At 45.9% G+C, this 25,975-nt stretch overlaps 2 protein-coding genes across 4 annotated transcripts in view; one reads left to right on the forward strand and one right to left on the reverse strand.

The window, feature by feature from the left end:
* Positions 1–232: 232 nt before the first annotated feature.
* On the reverse strand, positions 233–14,799 carry LOC120438547 (uncharacterized protein K02A2.6-like). 3 transcript variants are annotated; one of them, XM_039608937.1, is made up of 3 exons: positions 13,886–14,799; positions 5,284–5,381; positions 233–2,389 (listed from the first exon to the last, which is right to left on the reverse strand). In XM_039608937.1, the coding sequence occupies exon 3, from the start codon at positions 2,377–2,379 to the stop codon at positions 1,312–1,314; it is 1,068 nt and encodes a 355-aa protein (XP_039464871.1). In that variant the 5' UTR covers positions 2,380–2,389; positions 5,284–5,381; positions 13,886–14,799; the 3' UTR covers positions 233–1,311. The 3 variants fall into 3 exon arrangements, with proteins under 3 accessions (XP_039464871.1, XP_039464870.1, XP_039464872.1); XM_039608936.1 differs by lacking the exon at positions 13,886–14,799 and having other exon boundaries at positions 5,284–7,038; XM_039608938.1 differs by lacking the exons at positions 5,284–5,381; positions 13,886–14,799 and adding an exon at positions 5,212–5,260.
* LOC120434800 (protein NLRC3-like) overlaps positions 11,892–25,975 on the forward strand; it is a 67,717-nt gene continuing 53,633 nt past the window's right edge. The window contains exons 1-6 of the mRNA XM_039603207.1: positions 11,892–12,019; positions 21,893–21,949; positions 22,034–22,126; positions 22,609–22,710; positions 25,471–25,549; positions 25,711–25,897. Coding sequence (XP_039459141.1) covers positions 11,892–12,019; positions 21,893–21,949; positions 22,034–22,126; positions 22,609–22,710; positions 25,471–25,549; positions 25,711–25,897 — 646 coding nt within the window. The remainder of the gene's footprint in view (positions 12,020–21,892; positions 21,950–22,033; positions 22,127–22,608; positions 22,711–25,470; positions 25,550–25,710; positions 25,898–25,975) is intronic.

The raw sequence follows: 25,975 nt of genomic DNA on the forward strand, positions 1-25,975 counted from the left end.
CAGTAAATCAGTGTGTGTGCAGTTCTCTGCAAACTCAGCAGGAATAATTAGTGTGAAGTGTAGTTGCCACAATGGAGAGTAATTCCTCAGATTAGCAATAGGTAGATCTCAGCTTCCCAATTCCAATTAAAGTCAAAAACACAAAAATTACAGGAGAGGAACAAAGTTCTATGCCAGCTGTTTTATTGAACAGTGTAGCTCAGCAAAACAGAGGAAAAGCAAAGCTCCTAGGGTGTTCGCAATAAGCGCATGCAGGTAGGGACCAACCCCACGGACAGACAGCAGGAAAAAGCCCAGAGGGCTGTCCCCGGCCCCCTTTTAAAGGTACCAGTAGTCCCACCTCCTGCTGCTGAGTAACTTTCCCACGCACCCAGGAGCAGGTGCAGGGTCAAATGCCGGCCAGAGTTCACACCGGGCGCTGGCTGAACGCCCGGTCCAAAGTGACACCCCTAGGTTAACCCTTTGCTTTACCCTCTGACAATAGGTCACAACGTGGTCAAAGGTCACACATTAGTACAGCAAATAGCATAGTTTATAAAAGATAATTATGATATTAATGTGAATAATACTTGGCCTAACTACATCAAATATATGAGTTAAATGCATAACATAAAATAAAACACTCCAGTGTAGGTTTATAGTGTGTGTGTGTGTACAGGACAGTGAAGATATGCCTCATGAGTGTGCTGCATGACTTGTGGGTGTGTGTGTGTGTTTGTGTGGGTGTGTGTGTGTGTGTGTGTGTGAACCACTGCATGCCTAAAACTCCACATGAAAGTTAGAATATATATATTCAGATAGATATATAGGTACAAAACTCCATCATGTTAGATTTATAGGTATACATGTCATACAAAAATCCACTACATTCCCCCCTGTGGTACCTGGAGGTACCACCTAAAAACCCCATAATATGAAAAACAAAAATGGTGAGTATCTAACTACGGCGTGTGCTGTTTTTTTGCTAACATACTTTAAAGCAAGCTCCTTACATAGTTTAATGAGTAGACAAGATAATCAACAGCAGGTGCTAAGCAAAGGCGACATGAAACACACAAAATCCAACCTGCCATGGCCATAGTATTGTTCATCCACAATTGCAGAGCACCTTGCATAACACACTGTGATTGTCATCAATTATGATAGAATTCAAAATAAGAAAGATCAACTAATAGATATATGTTAACTGCTAATTAAGGCATAGGATGTATAAGTAAGACACATGAGATGAATATATATTTCAAGTTACATATTATGCATAATCACAGTATATGGCATCATTCAAGCCAGACTTTCAGTCCTTTCATGGCCTTACTCCCCACCCACTGATTGGCGTGCAGGAGCACTTTCTCCACCAACTCCCTTATTAGCCATGAGTTGGTCATTGACCACCTGAAGCCTGACATTTTCAGCAGTGAGTCTCTGGATCTCTTTACCCTGGGCTCCAATGGTGTGAAGGGCTTCAGACAACTTGCGAGTGATGAAGTTGGAATGATCTTCCTGACCTTTCACTTGCTTTCGTAGTTCAGCCACCTCTCGCATCAGATCAGCATTCCTCTCAGTGTAGCGGGCATTCTCAACTCTCACCTCACCCAACTCGTGGGTGCTCCTCTCCCAAGCCCGCTCCCACGCATCGTTTTGGCGAATGAGATGATGGGCATATTGCTCTGTGGTCTGCAGGGCGGTTGCATACATCTGCTTGCGTTGAGCATACTGACAGCGGGCATTGTAATTATTTCTTTTCCTTTTGATCTCCTGGGCCCAGCTTGTAGGCAGCTTTCGAATTTCTCTTTGGAATTCAGGCTTGGGGAGTTGCATAAGGTGTTCTTGCACAGTGGAATCAGCAACATCTCCCCACGCTGTCACTGTAGACTCAGCTGCCCTTCCCTGGACAGGGGTGTTAGAACGTGTAGACCCTTCATCACGTCCGGAATGCTCATAGGTCATGCTGGCAGTGGACACGGGGCTTAATGACAGAAGGTCGACGATCGGAGGTCTGTATGGGCTTTGAGAGTGGCTTGGCCCCGGTCTGGGTGACCTCTGAGACTCTGGAATTGGCGTTAAGGCCCTGGGAGTAGGTGGTGTTGAGGATCCAGAATAGACAGGAGACTGTGGCGGTGTCATCGGTGATGTAGGCGCGCGAGGCTCTGGAACTAGGGTCCAGAGAGGTGCCCTCTGTGGCTCTGGCTGCCCCCCCTGGGCGGATGCAGGATGAATGGATGCCAACCGCTGAAGCCAAAACTTCCCCACTTTGACGTCGGGCGGGACCTCTGGCTGGTTGGCTGCGGTTGGGCGCCACAAGGGTCTCTCCGGTGATGAACTGGTCCCAGGCCTAGTAGGGCTGTCTGAATACTCTATCTTCACTCCTGATTCTGCCATTACTGTTTATCTATGTAACATAAAGCACAAAATTAGACACGTCCCACACATAAATGTTCTCGTCCCAGTTACTATACTCTTTTTTTTAACTAATCAGTATTCATTGATTACATACTTTTTATTCTTTTACTCTTTTTTAATATTTTTTACTTTTTACTTAATTTCTTTAATTTTACTACGGTGTCACTCTGGAAGGGGTGAAGACATCACAACCCACACCTTGTGCAGGGATGTTAGAGGGAACCCCATAAGGCGGTTCCTCAACTGGGCCATTTTCATCTACGCATCCACTCCCCATAGCAATATAAGCTAACAAGTCATCAAATGATTCATAATGAGACATATCAGCATAATCTGGTCCTTGCTGAGGCTCCCGAGGAGACGATTCCACTGCTACTGTGAAATCCACACTTTGGTCTATCCGGACAGGAAACTGCGTCACTGCCTTCAAGGTCTTGGCGATCAGTATCTTAATCAAAGGAAACACACAACAGGTTAGCAACATAAGTATTAATAGGATTATGCCTATGGCTATGCCTATCGACTTAAGTAACTGAAGAAGTGATAAACTCTGAAACCACTCCCATACAGAGTAAGACGAGGAATTCCAATTAGAGTGTTTAACATGGTCATTTCTTATCCTTTTAGGTTTTCCAAGACCTTTGTAATGTTTCCGCCTCCCTGTGTGCATGGGAATGGCTGTACAGCAATCATCCCCAAATCTATCACAAACACCCTGCTCCTCGGCTAGCATAGTTTCAATCAAAAGCCTGTTTTGCAGTGTCATTAATGACGTGGCATGTAATTGCTCACTAACTCCCTGGAGGGCTGCAATAGTCCAATTCAAAAATCTTTGTTGGTTATACCATAAATAATTTATCCACCTTGAATTTTTGGCTATGTATTGAGCATTTACAATCGTGCCAGCCATAGGTATAGACCCTGCTACTTGGCCGGACACAATCCACGCCTCCCCTATAGCCTGATGTTCAGCTGGAACTCCTTTAACCATGCGGTCGGCTGTAACGTAAATGTCTGCATGTTCTTCCCAAGGGAATTGTGAAGCTGCTTTGGCGTCTTTTTAATCCTTTTAGAACTCCATTTTCTTCTTTGTCTGCAAAATGAATCACATAGATTTGACCCGTTAACATGACTGGGGCACAAATGCCTTTCCAATTTGGCACTAGAACAGATCTAATCCGTCTGTCTTCTTCACACATCCAAAACACATCTGCTAATGGATAGGTGCCATTTGTTAAATTATAGACATGCAACCACTGGGCATAGGACTTATTATGCCCTACAATATATACATCTGGTCCTGATCCTCCTGCTCCACTAACAACTCTAGCACATTGCATTTTAGCTCGACTAGTGGTGTTACATACTTTCATGCTCCAAGTTTGTTTACTACGGGGAAAAAGATAATTATGATATTCACATTGAATTAATTGGTTGGCCATTTCCACAGTGTCATTCCACAGGATGCTCTCATGTTCTAATCCTGATGCTAAGCAGAATGGGAACACCGTGTTTACTGCTACATGAACTACTGGCGGTATCTGATATTGTTTAGTGTCGCTCAACCGCAGAGGGCATCCTCCTAACTTTTCCTCCACACACTTGCCTTTACGCCTAAAACCTTTAGGGGGTTGCTTCCTTTTACAGTATGGTTCCAGTGTATGGGCCTTCCATAACACGCAGTGAGCAAAACAATGCCTTCCTGGGGAAACTAAGCATTTCTCCACTCCTTCAAATGGGATCGGCAATACTTGAGGTATTTTGCGTTTATGACAAACTATACAATCCTGTTTTTCCACTAGCTTAGCTGAAAATTTCAACCACTGATAAAAAACATTAGATTCTAGGGTTGTCGATTTTAAGCTAGTCAGCGGGGTGAGCTGTTGAGTCACTCCTCGCTTTTGCCTATCAACCACTATCACCCACGGAGATGCTCTCTTTATGGTAATTACCTTCCCATTATGAACATTTACACAATGCCCAGGAGCACATATGACTTGTGATGTCACCATCCCCTCCTCGTCACACCGCATGCTTCTTGCATAAGCTTTTACCTGCAGTCCCCTGAAGTCGGAGACCATGATCAAACCATATTCATCAGATTTTACGTATGTCAGTGTAACTTTCTGCCTCATGGGCAATTTACCTTTTTCTGCTGCTATAACGGCTACAGCTGATAAGCAGTCATGTAACCACTCCTGTTTTTGGTTGCTTTTAACTCCTACAGGTCCCATTATCTTCCCTTCGCTGTATAAACATATTACACCCAACCATGCTGTGAAAGCTATCAACATAATTTTCAAGTTTATAACATTCCCCCCCCCTTGGACCTGGTCCACACCAGCCTGACACTCCCTGCCCTGCATCAGATCCCTCTCTCCCTGCTTCATTTTCCCTCTGCTACACTTACTGCTCGCCCTCTTTCACCGCCCACCGATTAAACCCCTTCTCAGTATTAAAATATCCCTACTTGCTAAACCACTCTTTTGAGGATCTATTTTAACTAGGCTTCTGTCTGGACCAGTTAACTGTCAGCTGGTAGAGCCCCCCCCTCTTCACTACACAGATGCTCCTGGTGGTCGGGAGGGGTCCCCCTGTGGGTTGAATCACTACAGCTGTGCCTCGCTGCCAGTCTCTGAGATCTCCTGATTCCCTGTGGGGAGGTGGCACCGTCCCCTTCGTGCGGCTGCGACGTCACCCGTGGGGCGGCTTGGCCTGCCCCCTCCTCTGTCTCTCTGTTTTCGTGTGACGCTCCTGGCTCAGGCTGAGGTGCCTTGGTGCAGGAGGACAAATGAAACCATGCCCCCTTACCTGCAACTTTAACAGCTGTTGGAGTTGCTAGGATAACTGTGTGTACGGGCCTTCCTTCTAGGTTGGTCCCACCTTCTCTTAATCACTTTCAAGTACACCTGGTCGCCTGGCCATATGGTCAGCAGATGGTCAGGAATCTCTGCGTCTCGGTCCGCTGTGGCTCCTTTCACCTGTTGAAAGATAACTTTATGTATTCTAGTTAGTTGTCGCAAATAACTTCCCATTTCATTTTCTAATTGCTCTAATGAAGGGCCTTCATAAGGCCCTCGATAGTACGGAAGGGGCATCGGCCTTCCTGTGAGCAACTCGTGAGGACTTAAACACATAGTTCTGTTAGTTTGAGATCTCATACACATGAGAGCCAAAGGCAAAGCTTGCAACCAACTTAGCTTTTCTCCACTTCCTTTCACCACATCTGCTATAATTTTGGTGATTTTCGCCTTAATAATGCCATTCTGCCGTTCTACACTTCCCTGTGACTGAGGATGATACACACAGCCAAACTTCTGTTTTATGCCCAACAGTTTCAACATCACTTGTATGACTTGAGAAACAAAGTGTGGCCCGTTATCAGAAGAAATGGTGTCCGGTAACCCAAATCTAGGAAAAACCTCTCTACTCAAGAACTTGGCAACAGACTTATGGTCTGGTGCACGGGTGGGTGTTGCTTCCACCCACCTACTGAACCTGCACACTACAACAAGAACATATCTCATCCCTTCTCGCCTATTCTCCATCCCCATGTCAATAAAATCAATCACTAGATGTCGAAACGGCCCATCCGGGGGTGGGATATGTGCCAGAGGTGCTGAAAAGCTTTTTCTCACATTATTTTTTGCACATATTTCACACTCGTTCAAAATTCTGTTTACTTCTGCTATCAAAAGGGGAGACCACCACGCCTCCTTTAGCCTCTTAATAACTTCCTGTCTATTACAATGATCGACTCCATGCGCTTTCCGTATAGCTATAGGCAATATGGAGGATGGCATGACAAACTGACCCTGCACGCTTCTCCACAGCCCTTCATGTGGAGGGCTGGTACTTCTTATTGCACCTCTCCTTTCCCATAACCTTTTTTCTTGAGGATCTACCTCGCTCTGAGCCTCAATAAGTGACTGCAGTGTCACCAAGGGTGCTTCCTGTGACTCCTGTAACAACAATGGTGCCATTTTGTCTCCTGTAGCTGCCTGCTTAGCTGCTTCATCTGCTAAGTTATTCCCTTTAGCAATCAAGGTGTCTGTCTTCTGATGGGCAGGGCATTTGATTACTGCCACTGCACTGGGAAGCTGCAAAGCTTCTATTAATTGTGCTACAGCTTCTCCATGTATCACTGGTGTGCCATCAGCTCTTTGAAAGCCTCTTTGTTTCCAGATGTTAGCACTGACATGACACACTCCATATGCATATGCTGAATCAGTGTAGACATTAAGCCTTTTACCTGCTGCCAGCTTACAGGCTGCAGTCAAGGCCTTCAATTCTGCTAACTGAGCAGAACACGGCTGATCAACCTTCTGCGTCTGCAAGGTGGTGAAACCTGAATTGGCAGGATTAAGCTGAACGATGCCGTATCCCGCATGGCATCCCTTTTCATCTCTAAAACAGGACCCATCAACAAACAATGTTAAATCAGCTGTAATAGGTTCATTTAACAAATCTTCTCGTGCTCACATAAATTTATCAGTTTGTTGCAAACAATCATGGGGAATCCCCTCATCAGGTAGCATCATTCTAGAGGCTGGATTGACAGTATTACACCTTTGAATAGTTAACTCTGGAGCGGACAGAATTACCTCATATCCAGTCCGCCTAGCCTGAGTGATAACAAATCTCGGCTGAGAGAGCAACGCATGCAGCTGATGTGATGTGTATAAGATGACAGGATGACCCATAGTTAAAGAGGCTGCTTTTTGAAAAGCAAATGCTGCTGCTGCCAACCCTTGATAACAGGGTGGAAGGCCAGCCTCAATGTTATCCAGCTTTGTGCTGTAGTAGGCTAAAGGTTGCTTCCCTATAGGTGTATCTTGCATCAATACAGCATTAGCATAGCTCCCTCTGTTGGCTACATACAGGTGAAAAGGTTTTGAATAATCTGGATTACCCAGTGCTGGGGCAGACTGCATGTCCCCCTTCAATGCTTCAAAGGCCGCAGATGCTTCTTCCGTCCACTGCAGCTCAGATTTACAGTTATTTTGTCCTGCAGCCCTTATCAGGGCTCGCAGGGGAGCTGTTTTAAATGCATAATCACAAATCCAAGGCCGACTGTATCCCGCCATGCCCAGAAACGAAAGCATTTGCCCCACCGTTTGCGGTTTAGGGGCTTTGACCACAGCTTCTATTTGAGATGGAGCAATTAGTTTTTCTCTCCTCAGCTGTCTTCCTAAATATTCCACTGATTGTTGGCAAAACTGAATTTTATCTTTACTCACTTTGTGTCCTCCCTCCGCCAGTACGGATAAGACAGCAATAGAATCTCTCTCACACTGCTCCTTAGTTGGACTACAGATCAACAGATCATCAGCGTACTGCAAAACGACACTTGGGACACTTAGGTGTTGCAAATCTTGTGCTAAAACCCGATTAAAAATACTAGGGCTCTGAGTGAACCCTTGTGGAAGACGTGTGTATACATACTGCTGATTCTGGTATGTGAAAGCAAAAAGATACTGAGAGTCAGAGTGCAATGGGATGCTGAAAAAAGCTGAACACAAATCAATTACTGTATACCACCGTGTGTCAGGTGGAATGTTGGAAAGCAATGTGTGGGGGTCGGGAACAACATGTGTTTCAGATTCTACTATAGCGTTAATAGCTCTGAGATCATGCACCAATCTGTAATCTTTAGAATTTGGCTTCTGAATTGGACAGATAGGTGTGTTACATGGGCTGGTTGCTTTAATTAATACACCAGCCTTTTCCAACCCCTCAATTATAGGTTTGATACCTTCAATGGCATGTGGCTTGAGTGGATACTGCTTAATGTATGGCAACTTAATTTCAGGCTTCAATTTTACTTTTACTGGTTGAGCTGACTTTACTTTCCCCACATCAGTTTTGTTTGTTGACCACAGCTGGGCAGGAACCTGCTTCAGCAGGTGTTCATGTTCTGCAGACAAAGGCATTAAAGTAACAGGCCTTTCATTTAGCATTACTTTAGTTGCAACACTCTCATCACTATTTTTCATAGAGATTCTGACAAACTGTCTATCTTTGGATAGATGAATTAATTTATTCTCTGTAGGCTCCCATTCTGGTACCTGCAGAGCCTGCTTTATCATAGGCCCCAACTCATGAGATTCATGTCCCTGAGCAATCAAAAGAGTGATATGCGGCACAGAGTTTTGCACTTGAAACCAGTCTTTTAATTCATCAGGGAGGGTTACTGCTGCTGCCGCTCCTTGTGGGCCAATGTAAATATCTTCACTGGTTATGAGAAATGGCTTTTTATTGAGCAGTTCATCCCAGCAGGCTTCATAATCCTTAAAGCGGTGATTTCCGTCGAAGAGCAATGTGCAATGTAACGGCAGCCGGACTTCCTCCACTTCACCCATCTGTGTCTGCACCCAGATTTTCCACTTTGTCCATTCCTGCTTCAGCATGGATTCTTCAGGTGTTAGCTGCAGCCAATAGACTAGAGGCTGCATCTGACGTTCAACCTCTTTTTCAGTTTGAGTTGGCATCATTCTATGTATTTCTTCCTGTGGAAAATCCACATACAGTCCATCAGGGGTGCACATTATTTTTGCTTTTAGAGGGCACAAAATATCTCTTCCCATAAGATTGATTGGGGTGTCGGCTGAATACAACAACGGTGCAACAATTGATTTTCCTGATACCATCATTGGAACTGGCTGGGTGAGGGGTATAACTTGTGTTTTTCCAGAGAAGCCTACTGTCTTAACTGATGCTGTAGAGAGGGGGAGCCCAGCACCTTCAGTTCCAATACATGAATAGGTCGCACCTGTGTCCACCATAAATGAATATTCGTGTCCCTGTATTTCTACAGGTATGATGGGCTCATTTGATGAATTTAATGACACCACAGGTAGCTCCATCTCCCCCTCAGGCTCCTCCGGACACCCCTATAACCAGTTTGCTGAGGGCCCTGTCCAAGGATTAACAGGGCAATCCCGTTGCAAATGTCCAGGTTGGTTACAGCTCCAACATATGATGTCTCCTTTAGGCACATTGCTCTGCTGCGGGTTAGGCTGGGTGAGCCTAAATGTTGGTAATTGTCCTCCTCTCCCTCGTCCTCTCCTTATCAATCCTCCTCTCATCGCCTCCCTGCCTCGTCCACGAGCCTGTGGGTATGAGTTTTCACCCTGATTCACGTACACATGTATAGCAGGCAGGGCAGGCCCAGTTTGAGCAGGAGAGTTACTGATGTGTGTATGTGCTGATGAGGCAGCAGGCTGGAAAACTGTCTGAGCCTGTGGGGGAGGCGTGGCATAGTTCTGAGATGGAGTAGCTGCTATCACTGGGGCTTGTGTCTCAGTTAGTGTGGTTATCAGCGGGGCCTGTGTTTTAGTTTTCTCCTTTTTGTTTTTTGTCAGCTCTCCCAACTGTAGCTGTGTTAATTTATTAGTCAGGTGTTTATTGGTCTCTTCCTCTCGTTGTTTCTCTTTTCTGTGATAATTCACATGATGTACTATATGCTCCACAAACAGTGGCCAGTCCATCTTACTCAGGCCCACCACTTGCTCTAATTTTTGCTGCACTGGAGCAGGCAATCCCTTTTTCACCATACTTTTGAATAAGGCCTCTGTAGATTTGTTGGCATTCCAGGCGCTTCCCGTCTCATCCTTCCATTTGCGCTGAAAAGCATGCAGCCACTTAGAGGGACACTCCTCATCCTTCAAAACCTCCCCCTCTAAACTAGAGGGGTCTCCATCATCAGGATATTGTTTCCTCAGCGCCTCCCACAACACAGTACGATGCATCCCCATATTTACATCATCCAGCAGATTGCTTTGGCAAACTCGACCCAGTTTAGCATTGTCAAAGATGTTTACTGTTGCATGCTTGCCGACCACCTTCATTAGGAGGGCTTTAATGTCTCCCAAGGCCAGGGTCACTCCAGCTGTACTTTCCTCGAGTGCTGTTATCCATTTGCCCGCCCCTTGTGAAAGGTCAGGCAGTCTCTCAGCCAGTCCCACCATGTCCATGAATGACCACGGCACATATGTTGAGACCCCTCCTTTCTTCATGATAGGGCACATAGGGGCTCCATACCCCTCATCACTCCCCTGCTCCAGCCATGCTGCTTCTGAATCCTTGTGACTTTGGAAATCATGTGGCAGACTGCTTGCTCTGTGCACCATCTTTCCACTCCGCAGCCGCATTCCTCTGTCATCCTCCCTCACATGGCCTTCGTTCTCTCTCCTTTCCACCGGCTGACCCCTGGAAATGGCGTCTTGTAGGTCTGTGATATCTGTTAACAAAGGCCGACTTGAAACAGTATCATGAGGTGAGAAACAAGCAGATGCGGCTGCCTCCTTTCCTCTGGGAGGATTATCTGTTATTGTTCCCACCAATTCTATTCTCCTGATTGTGGGCCCTGTCTGTCCTGGTACAGGGGCCTCAAAGGTGTGATGCTTCACATGCTTTGTTTTCTCCTGATCACTTAATCCCTGTGAATGTCTATTTATCAGCTGATCCAGCCGTACAAGTGTCTCTTCTAGCAGAACTGTAGTGTTTAACTCTTTCCGATGTGAAACCTGTTCGTTTTGTTGCTGCATTTCGTGTAGCTTATCTCTTTTGGTTAGGGGGTGCAGCATTTCCTGAGTCTGAGGTGCTGCTGACTCTGCTGCAGTTTTATTCCCAGGTAGAGATGTGGCCTCATTGCGACTCAGCTCTGTCCTATACCAAGGTTCAACTTCATCAGAATAACAGGTGCCAGTGGAGCACTCGCTTTCTTCTCCATCATGTCTCCACCCTCTCCTCCAACACCATTGCGCTTATCCTTTAGGGTGACAGTGAGTCTTCCTGTTAATTCACAGTCCACATCTTGGGTGCCATCACTACTTACAGCTTGCTCAGAGGACATGTGTCTCAGAGGATACTGCCCCGCTTGTGAATGTTGATTTGTGTGTGTGTGTGGTGGAGGCCTCTCTGGCCACAAAGGGGCCGACGGAGACACCTGTGATGATTCAGAACTCTCATTTTCCCTTTGATGACACACTTTTGTTTTCCACAAGCTTCTGCCTCAATTTAGCCCCTCTTGTCTAAACCACCCCAAAACCTCTCGCTCCTTTAATCTTTTATTTTCTTGCTTACGATTTTTTGGAGGTCAGTGGCCACTTTCTTATGTATGCTTAGCTCCACCTCTTCACAACATGCCATATTAAAGGTACCATTTGGGGCCACTGATGTGCCCCTGATGTTCTACTATGCCACTTACGCACATTTTTAAAATCCTCCTCCTTTGACTCGGGTGTCGTTTTATCACCCGGTCCTTAGGGCTATAACCTGCCCCACCTTCTTTGCTCTGACTGACTCCCATGTATCACAATCACACACCCGAAAATAAATGTATTTTATTTTATTTATATATTTATAATTTATTGATTTTTCTTTTCTTTTTAAAACACTTCTTTCAACTAAATTTGGATGAGATGTTATGTTTGTGACTTATTAAACCAGCACGCTTATCTATTTTACTACGCTCTCCTCCTTTCGGAATGTCAGGACACAGTCGCAAATTTGTTACTTCTTACTTTTTACCCAGCACTCCCAAGCGAGCACTGGCTTATTGTTGCTACGGCAACGGCACAGGGAAGTCCCACACAACCCGCCCCACACTGGGCAAGCCCGTTTTTTGTTGTTGTTTTGAACACCAGATCCTCTTACAGATTTTATTGTAAATACGCGAAACGGTCGCCAGAGCCTCAGGTTGATCAGCTGTGCACTCACCCCCCTTTACCAGCTATTTTCCATACACACCATTCCATGCAAACAGGTTAATCAATATCTTTTATTTTTCCTTAGGGACCATATAAAGCGCTATATAAATACAGGCCATTTTTACCATTTCATTTATTTATTGATTTCATTTAAATCACTTCCTACCAAAGTTCGGTTTGATTAACTTTATGCCATGCCATCCACCACTCGCATTCTGTTGCTATTATCTCGGCTATATCTTAGAATTACTTTTAGTCTCATTATTATTTCTTTACTATTTTAGTTATTTGCAAGTAGTAGTGCTTATACTTTCCTTTCTCTTCCCTTTTTTTTCAGAGCTCTATTTTCTATAACCTTACAGTTATTTTATTCTGTTTTTATACCTTGTTATTATTTTTACTCATCTGATTCTATTCGTTCCCTTTTTACCAATAAGTACTTATTTACTCCACTCTACTCCAATTTTGTCAACACAATATTAGTTTATTTAACCCTGTATCTACTTACTCAAGACATTAAAGGGTCTAATCCCAACTTTGACAATGATTTTCTTTCCCTATTTTTAACACAAACCTTGAGAGTAAATTTTCCTTTTTTACTTTACTTGCCCTAGTTATTTGCCGACCTCCCTCTCTAATCTTCCTCACATACTTTAATTATGACTTTTAACACCCCCCTTGGCCGAGTATCTGTTCCACAATGAGCTGCTCAATTTTTTTAACACCTTGTCTAATTTAACATCTCTTTTACAACGTTGTATTACCTTACCTATTTTCCCTTTTTTCTAATTTATGAATCAAAACCCATCCCCTCACGCGTGTTCCTTTAACTCATATTTACAGCCATACATTAGTTATATTTATAGATTAATATTAAGCAATATTTACAGCAACAAGAAACTATACTCTAAACTACTAATCAGCAATATTTACAGCAGCGAATATACTTAAAGGTTAGTAACAGCTATTTACATATTTACACTTTGGCCGAAGGTGTCGCCTTTCATACAGCGACGCGCGCAGTTACCCAGCGTGTCCAGACCGGTGGACTCGAAAGCCCTCAGACTCCCACTGCGAGCCCCAAGCCCCCGCGTTACGTGCTGAGTTCTTATCTCCAAAATTCCCCCAAAGCCCGAGCAGTCCTGACTACCTAGCAATTCACTTGGGTTAACCAGGTTAACCAATTAAATGGTTAACCTAGTTAGCCTGTATCACCTTATCTACTTAAATGGATAACTAGGTTTCCAGCGGTAACCACCTTGGGGGTGCCGACATATATTTCACTTTTCATCACTTTTCATCTTTTTACTTCTGCGCAACTTACACACACACTAACAAGTCTATCCTTCAGCTTCGACACTAAAGAATAACAGAACAAACTCCCCCAAGAACTATAACCCACAACAAAACAGAAAGCAACAGATCCCACTTAGCGCACACTCCCTCACGGCTCAGCAGTCATCAACCCAAACACAGGTCAAGACAGATAACCTCTTTACACACACAGCAGCTCCCACTCGCAGCCACACACACACTTCCGCGCCGTGGTTCACAGCAAAGTTACACATAGATCCCAGCATTAAACTCTGCTCCTTCCTGTCTCCAATATTAAAAATTTTAACAATGTAACAATTTTAACTCTCCAATTACAAAGGACAATTTTAATGTTCTTTTTCAAGGCGAGGCGAAAGTATACCTTGAACCCGGGCGGAACCCCCTCAGACAGCACTCAGACAGCACCAATTGTTTTATGCAGAAAAAGCTCTGCTTACCTTATCTTATGCGGCCGCTTGGTGCTCTCTGGGTGCGCAGAGTGGCATCAACGCCCAAGGTCCACGGCTGACGCCTCCAACTCCTTGTCCCTTCGTCCGGTCGCCAAATTGTAGTTGCCACAATGGAGAGTAATTCCTCAGATTAGCAATAGGTAGATCTCAGCTTCCCAATTCCAATTAAAGTCAAAAACACAAAAATTACAGGAGAGGAACAAAGTTCTATGCCAGCTGTTTTATTGAACAGTGTAGCTCAGCAAAACAGAAGGAAAAGCAAAGCTCCCCTAGGGTGTTCGCAATAAGCGCATGCAGGTAGGGACCAACCCCACGGACAGACAGCAGGAAAAAGCCCAGAGGGCTGTCCCCGGCCCCCTTTTAAAGGTACCAGTAGTCCCACCTCCTGCTGCTGAGTAACTTTCCCACGCACCCAGGAGCAGGTGCAGGGTCAAATGCCGGCCAGAGTTCACACCGGGCGCTGGCTGAACGCCCGGTCCAAAGTGACACCCCTAGGTTAACCCTTTGCTTTACCCTCTGACAATAGGTCACAACGTGGTCAAAGGTCACACATTAGTACAGCAAATAGCATAGTTTATAAAAGATAATTATGATATTAATGTGAATAATACTTGGCCTAACTACATCAAATATATGAGTTAAATGCATAACATAAAATAAAACACTCCAGTGTAGGTTTATAGTGTGTGTGTGTGTACAGGACAGTGAAGATATGCCTCATGAGTGTGCTGCATGACTTGTGGGTGTGTGTGTGTGTTTGTGTGGGTGTGTGTGTGTGTGTGTGTGAACCACTGCATGCCTTAAACTCCACATGAAAGTTAGAATATATATATTCAGATAGATATATAGGTACAAAACTCCATCATGTTAGATTTATAGATATACATGTCATACAAAAATCCACTACAGAAGCTTTTAACACTAGAAGTCCCAGACTTTTCTAACCCTCTGTCAGCCAAGTGGAAGCTAAATTAGCTAGTCTTTTAGCATCAATTCATATGTAAATTGGGTCGTTACCTGAGAATTCTGGAGGGGAGTGGGTGTGTGTGAATGATTGCTGATTTCTAACTGCCAACTGCCTCTTTGTTTGTGTGTGGGGGGGGAGCTGCTAAAAGCTGTGAACTTCGTTTTGTGTTCGTCTTGATGCATTCTCAATCATCCAGGAAAATAAATCTCCAAAAGATTTATTGATAAAAACAGTACATTCTCCGTGAATCGCTACCTTATCATGGTGGAGGGGTTTGTGTGTCCCAGGGATCCCAGGGGCTATGTTGTCTGGGGGCTTTTGCCCCCTGGTAGGGTTTCCCATGGCAAATTGGTCCTGGGTGAGGGACCAGACAAAGAGCGATTCAGAAGACCCTTATGAAGAAAACATCGAGGAACAGTTTACCCTGCCCGGATAGGGTTACGGGGCCCCGCCCCTGGAGCCAGGCCCGGGAGGGTGCCCGAGGGCGAAGCCTGGTGGCCGGGCCTTAGTCCATGGGGCCCGGCCGGGCACAGCCCGAAGAGGAGACATGGGCCCATCCTCCGCAGACCCACCACCCGCAGGGAGGCGCCATAGGGGTCGGGTGCATTGTGTGCTGGGCGGCAGCCAGGAGCAGAGGCCCTGGCGGACTGATCCCGGCTGCCAAGACTGGCAATAGGGACATGGAATGTCACCTCTCTGGTGGGGAAGGAGCCTGAGTTAGTGCGTGAGGTTGAGAGGTACTGGCTAGATATAGTCGGGCTCACCTCACGCATGGCTTGGGCTCTGGAACCAGTCTCCTAGAGAGGGGCTGGACTCTGTCTCAGTCTGGAGTTGCCCCTAGTGAGAGGCGGCGGCTGGGGTGGGTATTCTAATATCCCCTCGGCTTGCTGCCGGTGCGCTGGGGTTTTTCCGGTGGATGAGAGGGTTTGTTCCCTGCGCCTTAGGGTCGGGGAAAGGGTCCTGACTGTCATCTGCGCTTATGCGCCGAGTGGCAGTTCAGAGTACCCAGCCTTCTTAGAGTCCCTTGGGGGTGCTGGAAGGTGCCCCACCGGGAGACTCTGTTGTCCTGCTGGGAGACTTCAATGCTCACGTGGGTAACAACAGCGAGACCTGGAGGGGCGTGATTGGGAGGAACGGCCTCCTGATCTGAATCCGAGCGGTGTTTTGTTATTGGACTTCTGTGCAAATCACAGTTTGGCCATAACGAACACCTTGTTCGAACATAAGAGTGTCCATAAGTGCACGTGGCACCAGGACGCTCTAGGCCGCAGGTCGATGATCGATTTTGTAATCGTATCACCAGACCTGCGACCATATGTTCTGGACACTCGGGTAAAGAGAGGGGCTGAGCTGTCAACTGATCATCACCTGGTGGTGAGTTGGATCAGGTGGCGGGGGAGGACGCTGGACAGACCCGGTGCACCTAAACGCGTAGTGAGGGTGTGCTAGGAACATCTAGCAGAGGCCCCAGTCCGCGAGATCTTCAACGCACACCGCATACTTCGAGGACCTCCTTAATCCCACTGACACGTCTTCCGAGGAGGAAGCAGAGTCTGGGGATGAGGGGGATGACCCGCCAATTTCCGGGGCGAGGTCACTGAGGCAGTTAAACAACTCCTCGGTGGCAGAGCCCTGGTGTTGATGAGGTCCGCCCGAGTTCCTGAAGGCTCTGGATGTTGTAGGGCTGTCCTGGTTGACACGCCTCTGCAATGTTGCGTGGAGATCAGGGCAGTACCCTGGACTGGCAGACCGGGTGGTGGTCCCCATCTTTAAGAGGGGAGACCGGAGGGTGTGTTCCAACCACAGGGGATCACACTCCTCAGCCTCCTGGGAAAGTCTATGCCAGGGTGCTGGAAAGGAGAGTTCGTCCGTTAGTCGAACCTCGGATACAGGAGGAACAATGCGGTTTTCGTCCCTGGTCGTGGAACACTGGACCAGCTCTTTATCCTCTCGAGGATACTTGAGGGTGCATGGGAGTTTGCCCAACCAGTCTACATGTGTTTTGTGGACTTGGAGAAGGCATTCGACCGTGTCCCTCGGGTGTCCTGTGGGAGGTGTTGCGGGAGTATGGGGTGTCTGGCCCATTGCTACGGGCCATTCGATCCCTGTACAACCGTTGCAAGAGTTTGGTTCGCATTGCCGGCAATAAGTCGGACTTGTTCCCGGTGGGTGATGGGCTCCGCCAGGGCTGCCCTTTGTCACCGGTTTTGTTCATAATTTTTATGGACAGGATTTCTAGGCGCAGCCAAGTGGCGGAGGGCTTTCACTTGGTGGCCTCAGAATCTCATCTCTGCTTTTTATGGATGATGTGGTTCTGTTGGCTTCATCAGGTGAAGGCCTCCAGCTCGCACTGGAGCGGTTCGCAGCCGAGTGTGAAGCAGCGGGAATGAGGATCAGCACCTCCAAATCTGAGGCCATGGTTCTCAGCCGGAAAAGGGTGGAGTGCCCACTCCGGTCGGGGATGAGTTCCTGCCCCAAGTGGAGGAGTTCAAGTATCTCGGGGTCTTGTTCGCGAGTGATGGGAGAAGGGAGCCGGAGATCGACAGACGGATTGGTGCTGCGGCTGCAGTGATGCGGACGCTGCACCGGTCCGTCGTGTGGTGAAGAGGGAGCTGAGTGTAAAAGCGAAGCTCTCAATTTACCGGTCGATCTACGTCCCTACCCTCACCTATGGCCACGAGCTGTGGGTAGTGACCGAAAAGAACGAGATCGCGGATACAAGCGGCAGAAATGAGCTTCCTCCGAAGGGTGGCTGGCCTCTCCCTTAGAGATAGGGTGAGAAGTTCGGCCATCCGGGAGGGGCTCAGAGTAGAGCCGCTGCTCCTCCACATCGAAAGGAGCCAGTTGAGGTGGTTCGGGCATCTGACAAGGATGCCTCCTGGGCGCCTCCTGGGTGAGGTGTTCGGGCATGTCCCACCGGGAGGAGGCCCCGGGCAGACCCAGGACACGCTGGAGAGATTATATCTCTCGGCTGGCCTGTGAACGCCTTGGTATTCCCCCGGATAAGCTGGAGGAGGTGGCTGGGGAGAGGGAGGTCTGGGCTTTTCTGCTTAGGCTGCTGCCCCCGCGACCCGGCCTCGGATAAAGCGGATGAAGATGGATGGATGGATGGATGGAGTACAAAAAAACAAAAAAACCCAACCATTTGTACACATATTTACAAATAACAATAAAAAGTGAGTGAGTACATTTCAACATTTTCAGCAATCACTCACAATCCTGGCACTGCCATAGTATCTGTAGTCTGCATTTACCACATGTGTATCTGTAGCAGTGAACACATCGCACAGTGGCATGATTGTTCTTGCATTTGTGTTTGACCTGACACGTGGCTCTTTTTCCAGGGCTAGGTGTGGAGGGTTGTGTCTGAAGCAACTGTTCTTTTCTTGCCTTCTTCCCAGCCATATGAGAGTTAGCCAACTCTCTTGCAAGCTCCACCAGGAAGTCCACCCATCTTTCCTGCGTCCAGGTGCATGCTTGAAACAGCACATGTGCATTCAGTGCTGCCATGTCAATCATGTTATAGAACACGGCAACTGGCCAGCGCCGTGTTCCTCTGCGGACCGTGTACTCCCGCACCACCTGGTCCATCACATCCACGCCACACTTTGTGGTGTTGTAAAGGGTGACAGTATTTGGCTTCCTTTTGGTGGTGTTATCAGTTTGAACCACGCTGTGCATGCTGCTAAGAATATAGACTGTCTTCTTCCGTTTGGCTGCATATGCCATCAGCGTGGCAGCAGAGGTTGAAAACACCTAAGAAATAAGATAAATTGTTATTTCCATAGCACTTTTACACACAATGAAACACATAAACATAGAACCACAAAAGACCTGCAGCCTACCTGAGTGGTGAATTCATTGCAATCTGTGTATCTAGCGGATTGAGGAATTTCCCGGCGAATCTTGTTGACTGTGCCGAGGATGGTGGTTTTCCGTCTAAGAAGTTTTTGCGCAAGTGAAAGCGATGTGAAGAAATTGTCCGTGGTAACATTTCTGCCCTTGTCTAGGAATGGTTCCATCAGCCTCATCACTACATTTTCAGACAGTCTCTGCCCACTGGGACGATTGGGGTCCTTGCCAAGATATGGGAGGACATTGCAAATGTACTTGGATTTTAGGTCGCAGGCCACCCAAAACTTGATCCCAAACTTGTCAGGTTTACTTGCAATATACTGCAGGAAACAGCACCGAGTCTTTGATGGGAAGAGCTGTTCATCAACGGTGATATGTAGACCAGGGTTGTAGCACGTGATGCAGTTGGTGACAAATGATCCCCACACACTGGAAATTGCAGCGAACTTATCAGTCTTTGCTCGATCATTGCGGGTGGACCTGTCATCAAAGTGTAGGTGTTGCATGATGTCTTGGAAGCGGTTTCGCTGCATAGTTCCAATGATCTGTGGGTTTCCCAGGTTTGCTGACCAGCAGTCACGTAGTGTTGGAACCCTAGTAACCCTAGGGGAAATTTGGTTGTAACAGCAGCCAAAAAGACACATATACAAACAAACAGTATACAGGACACAGAACAGAAACATACACAATTTTTCTTACATATTTACATTAAGGACAATGGTTACTATAAACAGAGTACTGTACAGTTATTAAATTAAATATAAATAACTACAGATAAGAGGGAAACCAGGTTGTAGTGCGAATCGGTTAATTAACTTATTGCAGTTACAGCGCTGATGTAAACATCTGTGATTGTTGGGAGCAGTTGTGATTGTACAGTCTGACAGCTGCAGGGAGGAAGGACCTCATGGAACGCTCCTTCATGCATCTAGGATGCAGCAGTCTGTCACTGAAGGAGCTCTGCAGTTCAGCAACATTTCCATGCATGGGGTGGGAGACTCTGTCCATCAGAGATGTTATTTTGGCCAGAGTCCTTCTGTCTCCCACCACCTGCACTGGGTCCAGGGTGCATCCCAGAACAGAGCTGGCCTTCCTGATGAGTTTATCCAACCTCTTCCTCTCAGCTGCCGATAAACTGCTGCTCCAACATACCACACTGTAAAAATGACAGATGCCACCACAGAGTCATAGAAGGTCTTTAAAAGCGCTCCCTGTACTCCAAATGACCTCAGCCGCCTCAGCAGGTAGAGTCTGCTCTGACCCTTCCTGTAAAGAGCATCAGTGTTGTGGCTCCAGTCCAGTTTATTATTCAGGTGAACACCCAGGTACCTATAAGAGTCCACTATCTCAATGTCCACTCCTGGATGTTCACCGGTGTCAGTGTGGTGGGTCTGCGTCTCCGGAAATCCACCACCAACTCCTTGGTTTTCCTGGCGTTGATCAGCAGGTGGTTCTGCTGACACCAGTCCACAAAGTCCAGAGTCCACTGTCTGTACTCTGAGTCGTCCTCACCTGTGATGAGGCCGACTATGGCAGAGTCGTCAGAGAACTTCTGTAGGTGGCAGCATGGGGAGTTGATGGAGAAGTCTGCAGTGTAGAGGGTGAAGAGGAACGGTGCCAGCACAGTTCCCTGTGGGGCCCCCGTACTGCAGACCAGCATGTCAGAGACACAGCCCTGTGACCTCACATACTGTGGACGTTCTGTGAGGTAGTCCAGTATCCACTGGGACATGTGGTGGTCCACTCCCGATAGCTCCAGCTTGTCCCTCAGAAGTCGTGGCTGGATGGTGTTGAAAGCACTGGAGAAATCAAAGAACATGATCCTCACAGTGCTTCCAGGCTTCTCCAGGTGAGTCAGAGCTCGGTGCAGGAGGTAGATGATGGCGTCCTCCACCCCGATGTCAGGCTGGTAAGCAAACTGCAGCGGATCCAATGAAGACCTCACCAGGGGGCGCAGATGGTTTAGAACCAACCTCTCGAGGGTCTTCATCAGATGCGAAGTCAGGGCTACCGACCTGTAGCTGCTGAGGTCCTTGGGATGGGAGGTCTTTGGTACCGGTACCACACAGGAGGTCTTCCACAGCTGTGGAACTTTCCCCAGTGACAGGCTCAGGTTGAACAGATATCCTAGGATGCTACACAGTTCATCTGCGCAGCACCTCAGGAGCCTGGAGCTGACGCCATCTGGACCTGCAGCCTTCCGAAATCACGAATGCATGCATAGATACTAATTATAATTCCAGTATCTCCTCCTCTGTATCGGAATAATGTCTGAAATATCTTACTTACTACATCCACTTACTTGTTTGAAATGAAATAGGAAATGATATGAAATGAAATGTCTTCCTAAATAAAAAGATACAACTAGAGTTAGGGTTACTAGCTAACCCTAATCCTGCTCTGCTTTTTTAGTATTTTTCACTTACTTGTTTGAAATGAAATAGGAAATAATATGAAATGAAACCTAACCGGAAGACTGATCAGACAGCTCTGAGTCCGAATCTAGCTGAAGTTCTAGGTCTTCTCCATCCGAGTCACAAGGGTTGACTTCACTCAGGATCATTTCCAAGGCCTGCTGAGTGGTTAGTCTTCTCTGCATTTTCTTTCCTTGGAGAGGAGGTTCGAACACCACAGAATTCTTCAGGGCAATGAAGGATTAGGCTAAGCTCTCCGAGGAAAGAAAATGCAGAGAAGACTAACCACTCAGCAGGGTTAGTCAACCCTTGTGACAGTAAATCAGTGTGTGTGCAGTTCTCTGCAAACTCAGCAGGAATAATTAGTGTGAAGCTTTAACTCTGCTGATCCTCTTTGAATCATGGATCAGCTGAAATGTTGTAAATGTTGTTCACACTGAAGCTTCCAGTCACAGTGAATCAGTGTGTGTCAGTGAATGCATCGTGTGTGCTTCACGGCTCCATCTAGTGGACTGATAGTAGAGCAACTGATGGCAGCTTCCTCTGCCTCACGCTACTGTCTGACTGCATTCAGCTGACACTGAGATGAAGCAGGAAAGAAGCAGCTGATATTTGAACAGCACACATGATGGAAAGGAGGATTTCTGCTGATGTGCACATGAATGATTTGTGTTTCCTCTGCAGGTGAAGGTAGAAAGTGTGTGAGAGCTGATGTGAATTGAGCAGCATGGATCAGTGTGAGGACAGAGAGGAGGGAGTCCCTCCCTCTAAAACCACTCTGTGTGGGGAACATGAGAGCCAGACCAAAGCTCAGAGGTGAGATGACCATCTCTAACTGTCCATGACTCTTCTCCATGTCACAGCTCAGCACTCACATCACTGCTCCATCATTATTCACAGGAACCCACCTGGACCTCCACCCAGCTCTGTGTCCTTACAGAGTGACTGCTCTGCTGGTCACATCATTGATTTTAAAGTCTCTGCTGCAGAGAGGTGAGCTGTTAGTAACATGAACTCTCTGATTTAAATGATTTTGATGTTTCCTGGTCTCTAAAATGCAAAAAGTGTTCAGTGAGCAGCTGCTTTATTAGAGAAAGTTTCTTCGTGTGAGCCCAGATGTGTGTAACAGCTGGATGTCATGTCTCCATCTCGCCTTTATTAATGAACTTCCTGTTGCTTGCAGATGACATGAACACAGTGAACAAAGTGTTTGTGCTACATGATGCTGCAGGATTTTTTAACATCTCCATGATGGTAACATCTGGTCTAACTGCAAACACATGAACACTCCTAACAGCAGCTATCACAGCCACAGAGGCAGACTGTTGCTCACTGTTGCATTCAGGGACATTTATTTTCCTGTAAAAAGCTGAACTCTAATCTAAGAGGACTGTTACTGACAGGAAACAGCTGCTTCATCTGCAGTCTGTGTGATCACAGCTGCTTCAATGACTTTATCATGTTTGTGTCTGCAGGGGTCAGAGGTCACAGTCTGCAGGGTCCAGCTGTCCGTCTGTGAGGAGTGACCGGTCCAAAGGTGAACCTCCAGGCTTCAGTGCTGAACCTGGACCAACGAGGTCAGAGAGCTGTGATGACTCCTTTACATGTTTGTGTTTCCTGGATAAATCTGACCTGAAACATCCTCAGATTGTTACAAAGATTCATTAAAAAGAAAACAATGAAAGAGAAAAGATCAAAATGTTAGACTTGGTCATTTGCTGTTTGAGGACAGTGATGCTCATATCTGTGGGGAAAGTGTGACCTGAGTGGGTTCATGTTTGTCTTTAAAGAACAGAGCTGCTCTGATTCTCTTTGTGTCTGATCTGTTAAACAGTCTGAGAGGTCACTAAGGCTACGTTCACACTGCAGGCGAAAGCGCATCAAATCCGATTTTTTTGACCCTATGCGACCCATATCCGATCATGGTATGACAGTGTGAACGGCACAAATCCGATATTTTCAAATCCGATCTGGGTCACTTCCGTATGTGGTACTGAATCCGATACATATTGATGTTTTAGAAAGCGACTGCTGTTTGAACGGTCATGTCGCATTAAATCCGTCTTTTACGTCACTGACACAAGACACACGCCAATTATCAGCGCCCGACAAGCGCCGGAGAAGACATCGCGAACGCTTCCAGTGTAGATGTCAGTGAAACTGTTGGGAAGACAACGTGAACATTTTATTTGTACTGTATAATCTGCAGATTCTGACAGAAGTCTGCAACTATCCTTTGAAGCACCGCTCCTCTAAAACAGCAAAAAGGATCATTATTAGGTTATTTACATTATTATGTAAATAACAAAATAACTTAAAGCAAAAATTGGGAAACGTAAAGTCCGAAGTCTTTACATTAAGGGCCATCAGTCAAACAATACTGTTTGCTCTGGGTCTAAACAGAGCGAGTTGTGTGTGACATCTTCTTTTGCGCATGCGGGCCGCTTTGAGCGTTCACACTAGAGCGTGTTTGCTGTCACATTTTATTTGTAGTGTGAACAAGCAGACAAAAAAATCGGATTTGATCAAAAAATCGGAATTGAGCATTAAGACCTGCAGTGTGAACGTAGCCTAAGAGACCCAGCAGCTAAAGCCTGGATCATACTGGCTGCTGTTAATGAGACTCCATCAGGACAACACTGAACCACAGTGGTGTGGATGTAGTGGATAAATCCCACAATACTGATGCTCAGATTGAATCACAGGGAACAAAACCAGATGTTACCTTCAGATTGTGACCTTTGGAGTGGACGATGCAGATTTCAATAGAGAATAAATGTTGTTGTTTTTCAGCTGTGAAAAAAGAATCTAATTTTCTGAACTTAAGAATTTATGATGCTGGAAAAAAACATGGAGACTATAACACAACATTTCCACTGTATTCATAGAATGAATGTAGAGCTGGGCAATATAAGATTTTTTCATATCACGATATGTTTTTTTCATTTCAGGCGATAACGATATATATCACGATATAAGCCAAATAACTATATTTGTAAGATTTAAATGTGCCGTTGCTCACAAGTAAAATGTGAAATAATTAGCAGCTTTTTTTAATTAAAATATTTATTTCCCATAATAAGTTCAACAGGGAACATGAGACTTCAGTTTCAGATAAATAAAGGCAAATATTGCAAACTACACAAAAGGCAGCCGCTAAAGCGTTTAAGTGTCAAAATAGAACAAACAACACAGACCACTAAATTGTCAATTCCACTTAGAAACAAAATATTAATTCTAAAAATAAATCTTGGGTCGTTTTACAGAAGAACAGACAAAATTGACTAACTTTTGTCAATATCAAATAAACTGAGAACTAAAAGGAAATTCTCAATCTCTCCTTGTTGTATAGCTTAGCTTTTCAAACAGTTTTAACAGTTACTTTAGTCTGACAAAAGTAGAATGACGAATTAGTGCTTTCAGTAAGAGACTGAGCATGCACCGGTTTATTGTATATCCAGACTTGCTTTCGGCACAATTTACAGTGCGCACTACTCTGTTTTTTGTCAGACTTGAAATAATCGAAATACCTTCACACTACGGAACTTCTGTGGCCCTTCCGTTCGACAAGCTCTCCGGTATTGGAACCATCATCTGTTTTTTCTTCGGTAACCTTCGCTCACGCTCTCGGTTGATTTTTCTCTAAACGGCAAACTCCTTTCCTTCATTATCCGGGCTGCACGGCTGCAAAAACAAATACACATGTGCGCCATGGCGCTAGTGCTGTACGTAACAAGTCACGTGACGTGACGCTGCGGCTGTGATTGGTTCGGCTCTGCGCTACTTAATTTGGATTGGCTGTTCTTTTTTTTTTTTTTTTTTTAAGAGGACAAGAGAGATGAGGCCTATCGCAATAGTTTAATTTTTCTATCGAGAAAAAGTTATTTCGCAATACATATCGTTATCGTTTTATCGCCCAGCTCTAAATGAATGTAAAACTTTCACACATTCATTAAATATGCAAAATGTCTACAGAAACATCAGAGGGTCAGATGTGAAGCACTCAGTGATTTTGATAAAATGACTCATCAGTTATTGATCTGTACTACACTGATCTACCACGTTAGTAAAGCTGGTGTTCTGGTGGTGGAGAGACCTCGGATCATGCTCTGGTTTTGGAGCAGTGATCTGCTGATGGTTCAGTTTAATGAGCTTCTTCAAAATCATCCCTGACATCACCACTGAAAGGACGTCCATGAAAACAGACTGAAAATTACTGATATGTTCACAATCTGAGAGTTTAAAACTTGACAGACTTGATTCAGATGAAGTTATTTGAGCAGAAACTCCTGGATCTTTATCCTGTGCTTCATCTAATTATTATGGTTCCTCCACAGAGTGGACCAGCAGAGCTCAGAGGTTCCCAGTGGTCAGTCTGCCCAGCAGCATCAAACACAGCTGGACTCCATATTTATGGTCTGTACATGTACAACAACTACTGTTACATCTATTCTGTTCACAGTCATCTCCATGCTGCTCTTTGTAGACCAGTGGATTGTCAGTGTGTCCAACATGGATCTGATGTTTGGCTCCATGATTTCAGTCTGATTGGCTCATTCATAAATATTCTGTTCCAGCTGCTGGAGGACAACATCATCACTTTTGTGAAGAACGAGCTAAAGAAGATCCAGAAGGTTCTGAGTCCAGATTACCCAGAATGCTTAGAGAGTCAGAGGAGCAGCAGCAGAGAGGCTTTTATGAAGATCACAGTGGACTTCCTGAGGAGAATGAAGCAGGAGGAGCTGGCTGACCGTCTGCAGAGCAGTAAGAGGATTTCTGTAAAGATTTAAGCTGCTGGATGAATGAAGATTTTCCAAGATGGAAGCAACATGGTTTAAAGAT

Source organism: Oreochromis aureus, linkage group 3 (assembly GCF_013358895.1).
Source record: "Oreochromis aureus strain Israel breed Guangdong linkage group 3, ZZ_aureus, whole genome shotgun sequence".
Classification (NCBI taxonomy): Eukaryota; Metazoa; Chordata; class Actinopteri; order Cichliformes; family Cichlidae; genus Oreochromis; species Oreochromis aureus.